Here is a 6,989-nt window from a genome sequence, read left to right as displayed (position 1 = left end):
GCTTTGTGTATATAGTTTCTGCGCTCTGAAAACCGGACCGAATTGAGTTCTCTCTTGCGTCGTCAGATTTATCAATATGTCTGATCTTCTCTTACTCCCACATATTGCCATTTTCGAACGTTTTATGCGATGTGTAGCAAGTGTATGTTAGCTTATGTCCCGCTGGTTCATATGTACGCATCTAACCTCCGAAGTTCGAACTAGATTTACATCATAGTTTTTGTCATTCAAAAAGAGTTTTAGTTCATTATCGTCTCTTTGTCGTTGGTGGAAAAAAATGTCGTTGACGAATCTAACCTCCGAAGTTCGAACCACACAGCAGATTCGTTCTGAATGAATCTCTTCCCAAATCATCCCTCCCTAACATTTTTGTCTCGTTTTTATTCGTCGACGAAAATGTCAGTAGATTTACGTCATAGTTTTTGTCATTCAAAAAGAGTTTTAGTTCGTTATCGTCTCTTTGTCGTTGGTGAAAAAAATGTCGTTGACGAATCTAACCTCCGAAGTTCGAACCACACAGCAGATTCGTTCTGAATGAATCTCTTCCCAAATCATCCCTCCCTAACATTTTTGTCTCGTTTTTATTCGTCGACGAAAATGTCAGTAGATTTACGTCATAGTTTTTGTCATTCAAAAAGAGTTTTAGTTCGTTATCGTCTCTTTGTCGTTGGTGAAAAAAATGTCGTTGACGAATCTAACCTCCGAAGTTCGAACCACACAGCAGATTCGTTCTGAATGAATCTCTTCCCAAATCATCCCTCCCTAACATTTTGTCTCGTTTTTATTCGTCGACGAAAATGTCAATAGATTTACGTCATAGTTTGTGTCATTCAAAAAGAGTTTTAGCTCGTTATCGTCTCTGTCATTGGTGAAAAAAATGTTGTTGATAAAAATTATTAGTCAACGAAATTAACACTGCAACGTTATGTACAGTATAAAAAATGTATGTTCATTTTGAGATTTTGTAAAAACTACATGTAGAGGTGTTATTAAATATGTGTTATTACCGATAAACTCTTGCAAAATTAAATATTCAAAACTGACAAATGAGAAAATTTTGTTATAACAAATATTGACAGGTATGACATCAATATATTGTTCATTCCTACTTACAAATATATAAAATGGCTTAAGTCTTAACCTATGAAACTGAAATAGAATGAGACATACATATAATCTCACCTAGTTCAGGTGCCTTGCTGAGGACAAAAGCATAGGCCCAGAACTTGCTGACTGGTCCGTTGTAGAAACTCTGATCGCACACTGACTGCTTTAGGCCTTTGGTCATCAAGATGTTCATCATGTAGCCTCCAGTTCTGATGGCACCAAATATACTGAAGAAGGAGGTGCAACAAAACAAAAGAGACATTTTAAATCAGATACAACTGACTTTTTAAATGGTATATACTTTATTTATCTGTTAGGACTCATAGCATTACTAATAAGGATAACTATGCTTTATTTTATTCAGCTGTAAAGCTGCTTTGACACAACCAGTATTGTATAAAACGCTATACAAAAAAAGGTGACTTGAATTTATTTGTATCGGGTGTGCTTATTTATTGACACTTTACATTGTGTGGCTGGAAAGTTACTCAGCCCTCAGGTTCCAGTTTTAGGTTTTGTATAATGGCTGCCAAAGGCTGGATCATGTGATAAACCTAGAAGTGCGATATAGTACTGATCTCCACACATAGAAGAGTGGGATATGTTATATCTTTTTACAAGTTAGATGACATGTTAAGGTGCAAGATCAATACGAAATTATATATGCAGGCCTCTTATGTACCATATATGCAGGTCTTTATGAAGTAACTTGGAACGAGGAAGTGGCTTGTTTTTTTGGCTATAATGCACACCATTAATCTGCTAAAACATGAAACAATTTATAAATGCGCAGTATTCATTACAGTGTGTTATGTGCAAAATCACTTTAAACACAAAGTGCACATCAAAGAAATGTGGTGTCTTTCCATTCTGACTGATTTAATTATTTTTAACTATAATCTGTTAGCAAACTGCTTTTATCTTGCACTGCCATTGCATTACGATGTCAGATTGAATGGTCCGTGAAAGCTTTAGAAATATCTCTATTAATAATGGCCTACGTGGGTTATTACTTTACATACTATTTATTTACATGTTACGTTTATATTTCCATCACTCATAGCACTGCAATGTGTTAAGTAAGCAAATATGTTTTAGCATTAAGATACACCCTTAAACATTTGCATGTAAGACCTATGACCCATTTACCTATAGACATATTTACCTGAAGGCTGCAAGTGTTAAAGACCATAGTACTAAAGGTTTCCTCAATTCAAACTTCTCCCTTTGTTTCATTACATGCCGCCCACCAAGTATGCAGGCAGCATAGAGCGCAGAGAAGAGGAAGGACTTCTTCCTGTAAGGAATGAGATGGCAAAAAATTTGTAAAATCCAAAGAAAACTTCACTTCAACCTTCAGCGTGACCATCTGCTCACAACATATTTTTAGTCATTTTGATGAATTTACAGTTTTTTTTGTTTTTTTTTTACATAAATGATTGAGGTTTGAATTTGGGGCGGATTTCTTGCTGTAATGAAAACTATTCCAGGTCAGAATACATCAGTATTTTTAATATTTTATTTATTTTTAAAATATCAGAACCAACCATGAAACCTATATGCTGTAAATTGTCATATGCTTTTATCCAAACAATATATTCATATGCATGTACACATTTTGTTATTTCTTAATGTATTTTATGCTTACTGAAGGATGCATTTGATCATAAATACAGTAAAAAACAGTAATACTGTGAAATATTTTACTATTTAAAAATATTTTAGCCCTTACTCCAGTCTTCAGTGTCACATCCTGCTTTAGAAATCATTCTGTAATATGCTGATCTGCTGCTCAAGAAACATTTCTTATTAAGCAACTGTTTTCAACAGTAATATTAATATTTTTGTGGAAACCCTGATTCTTTAATGAATAGAAAGTTCAAAAGAACAACATTTATTTTAAATAGAAAATAGGAATGCATCAGGAAAAATCAGGAACGCATTTTCTTTTTCCTGAATTATGCCATGTTTTGTATGGAAACACACATCCTCCATATTACATAGTCAAAGTTACAGACTTTGCATACGGTGAAACAACCGCCTGCAAACTGGTCCTGCGACTATTCTGACTATATTATATTGCAGATTATACTGCAGTTATGTAGCTGTTAAAAAAGCAGCAGTAAAGCCAGAGCTTTTTCCAGCTCACAATTCCAGTCTTAAAAATTTGCATAGGTTTATAGTGTGTACTCTGTAAAAACAAATACCTGTAGGATGTGTTAAGGTTTTTAGCTAGATACACCTCAGAATGTTATCCATTTGGCTTAGCAACTTTGTCCAAATGCGTCAAACATTACATAAATATGCAATTGTTTCTTAAATCATATATTCATCACTTATCTGTTGCCAAAATGAAATAAACTGCTGTTGGAGCTTTTCATCACAAACAGCTTATTGGGCTTATTTTGACAGCTTGTGATGCTTTTAGGATCTCATAATATCTGGCAGTGCTGTACTGCATTTATCTGGTAGCTGGAAATATTCAGCGTGCAGTCTAATTCAATTTTGAGGGTATTCTGATTTCCTCTAAATCTGATTTGCTTAAGGCTTCATCCGTTTTTTTTTTAAGAATTTTGGGGTAATTGGAATTGAAAGAAAACATTCTGGTTTCCTCTAAAACCATTAGGAAATCTCTGTATGTCTATTAAAAAAAGTATGTCTATTAAACACATAATGACAAAATTATGCTCAAGGGTACTAATATTTAAAACCTAACATTGTCACAATATCAAAATTTCAGTAGCCAATACCAACACGAGAGCAATTTCATGGTTCTACTAATTTTGATACCATGTTCACAAATTAAACTAAAACAATGGCATGTAGTAATACATTTACAAACAAGCAAACTCACAAACAATAAAACAATTGTTTTGATATTTAAACACCAGAATCAAGTAAATATTATCAAACAAATTCTTGGTTATATAGTCTATGTGTAATAATATCCAATGAATGCTGTCAGAGTTTGGCCAAAAAGCAGGCCTTTAAATAAAATTAGCAGTGTTTCTCATCCTTATTAAAACAAAAGCTTTAATTAATAATGACAGCATCTTTTTTCAGTTAATGGCAGAAGTCAGTCAGATGGGAGCTTTGCCAGTGCAGCATCCAGCTGGCATTATGAGCCAAAACTGGGGCACGTCTCTCCCTGGCTGTATCATTTCCAGCAAGATGTGTGTAACTTTGTTCTCTTTCCAAGAACAGTCAAATCGATGAACGAGGAACCCCAGAGGTTCTTTGGGGTTTTAATTACCCCATTTGCATATGGGTAAAGCCTCAGACAATTCCTCTATTCAACAGAATTCAAATAATAAATAGAATTAAACCAAAATTTCATGCAGTAGTAGTAGTGCTAAGTGTCTTTTTTATATTTAGCAATCCGTTCGCGTTGTTTTATTTATTCATTTTTTGTTACACATGACCTCTATAGGCTTTGTGTGAGGAAGAGAAGGGTGTAGGTTGTGAAAGCACGCTGAGCATCATTTTTTTTCTTCTGCCCAGTGCCCACTGGATGTGAGAGACACTGACCTCACTGCTCAGAACAGTGGGTTCATTCTATGCATACAGCCCCCCTCCAACCTTGAACTGTCATTGCATTGTTCTTTGTGTACAAAGGGAGGCTGCAGCAGTATGCACATATTTTATTGGACCAATTTATGAGTGTTATTGGATGACTGAACTCTTGTTTCTGGTTACAAATCAGTTAAATGCACTGGGTGTGATTGCTTACACTAACAGGCCCATTTTCTTCACAGTGCCAGCTAGCAGGAAATTTGAACTTGAGAAAACAGCTGGCAACAAGATGCTGCTATTGTAATCTAACTTCTGTGTTTGTATGTCATTATGTATCGTGCCAGAACCAAACGTTAGACGCAGCTAGGGGTTGGGAATTGTTTTTTTAATTAATTTATTTATTTTTTGATATTCAGTATACCTCTTCATTTAAAGTTTTTTTTTTTTTTTTTTTTTTTTTTTTTTTTTGTCAGAGGGAACATCGTTTTGACCAAAAAGCCATTGTAGCCTAGTTAAAAACTTTTTGGCATAATGAACTAAGGAAGTATACTTAATTTTCATTTATATGATTTGTGCACCCATAAAAAATAAGCAGCAATATTTTCTAACACTACCAAAAAGTTTGTGATCTGTAAGATTTATTTTTTATTATATTGACCAAGGCTACAGTAATAATGTGAAATATTATTACAATTTAAAATATATAAATATATTTTTAGTATATTTTAAAATGTAATTTATTCCTGTGATGGCAAAGCTAAATTCTCAGCAGCCACAGTGTCACATGATCCTTCAGAAATCATTAAAATATGCTGATTTAATGCTTAAGAATCTTTTTTTTTTTTTACTATTATCAATGTTGAAAACAGTTTTTGCTGTTTAATATTTTTTGTGGTATTAAAACATCCAACAATCTTTAGAAAACTTATGTAATAGAAAGTGCATTAAATCAATGTTGCTTAATTTTATTCTTCCAACAATATCATCTTAAATATATTTCTTGTATTCAATATATTACCCAGCCCTAGATGCAGTAAAGAAATGAAGAAACTGCCAGTTTAGAACATGCAAGGTTATTTATTTTAAGATGTGTTTCTGAGCTGTGCTGCAGTCAATGACAAAACAGCATCACTGCCTTTTCATTAGTGCCTTATCGGGAGACATGTTTTGGGGAGGACTTCAAATATCCTGCTAGAGGAGTGAGTGGCGTATGCCACACGAATGCAGCAAAGTCCTGCCTTTGTACTGACCATCCAATGGCAATGCAAGAGAGTATTCCCATCAGGCCTTGTTAATATGTCAGTAAAGCAGAGCTAGTGGAGCTTTCGTATAATGCAGTGAAAATGATGCAGAAAAAGGTAGTAGGACAGAAATATCCTAAACAACAAATATTTGATATAAACCTAACATATTCAGGTCCTGCGTCATCAACTTCCAGTAAGTAGGTCTATGTACTGCAAGACCATCAAGTCATTGAATTCTCCATCTGTGTTTTTGTCTATGCTCTCATTTTTCCAGCTGAGAGCATCAGACATGTAGTGGACAAAGACTGATGGTGAAGCTACCTGCAAGGGCTCACATCTGGCCTAAGCTGTTTAAGCTAGAAGTGCTTCCCAAGTCATTTAGAGCCGCTAAATAAACAGATTTTGCAGCCTAATAGCAGTTTTAGACTAATGACGATATAGCAGAATCTATTCTGCTAGATTCAGTGATTTTTAACCAAACGCAGCACAATTTAGGAAAAGTGCAGGATGGTAGAATTCACTGTACAAGTACAGAAAAGAGTTTCTGTCAGAGCAAAACCTCGATGTAAGGACATGCAAATGCATTTTTTTTTAATTCCATGTCAAAGGAATAGTTCACCCATAAATTAAAATATGCTGAAAATTTGCTCACCCTTGGGCCATCCAATATGAAGATGAGTTGGCTTATTCATCGGAACAGATTTGGAGAAATTTAACATTACATCACTTGCTCACCAGTGGTTCCTCTGCAGTGAATGGGTGCCGTCAGAATAAGAGTCCAAACAGCTGCTAAAAACATCACAGTAATCCACAAGTAATCCACATGACTCCAGTCCGTCAATTAACGGCTTGTGAAGCAAGAAGCTGCATGTTTGTAATAAAGTCAAGTCAAGTCAAGTCAAGTCTGCTTTATTGTCAATTCTTCCATATGTACAGCACATACTCACAGAGAATTGAAACTGCGTTACTCTCACACCCTTGATGCATACAGATAACACTAACAGTAGAACATAAATACAGATATACAGATTAAATATAAAATACAACTATACAAATAAGGTAAAATGTAAAAAAAATATATATATATATATATATATATATATATATACACAGTATATAAAGCAG

General features: G+C 34.4%; 1 protein-coding gene across 1 annotated transcript in view; it reads right to left on the bottom strand.

The window, feature by feature from the left end:
* The window catches only part of LOC107662963 (elongation of very long chain fatty acids protein 6-like), a 17,043-nt gene that overhangs the window by 5,314 nt on the left and 4,740 nt on the right, over positions 1-6,989 (bottom strand). Inside the window, exons 2-3 of the mRNA XM_016453100.1 lie at positions 2,273-2,404; positions 1,183-1,334 (exon numbers count right to left, since the gene is read on the bottom strand). Coding sequence (XP_016308586.1) covers positions 1,183-1,334; positions 2,273-2,404 — 284 coding nt within the window. The remainder of the gene's footprint in view (positions 1-1,182; positions 1,335-2,272; positions 2,405-6,989) is intronic.

Source organism: Sinocyclocheilus anshuiensis, unplaced genomic scaffold (genome assembly GCF_001515605.1).
Source record: "Sinocyclocheilus anshuiensis isolate Anshui unplaced genomic scaffold, SAMN03320099.WGS_v1.1 scaffold1783, whole genome shotgun sequence".
Taxonomy (NCBI): Eukaryota; Metazoa; Chordata; class Actinopteri; order Cypriniformes; family Cyprinidae; genus Sinocyclocheilus; species Sinocyclocheilus anshuiensis.
This window is presented reverse-complemented; position numbering and strand designations above follow the sequence as displayed.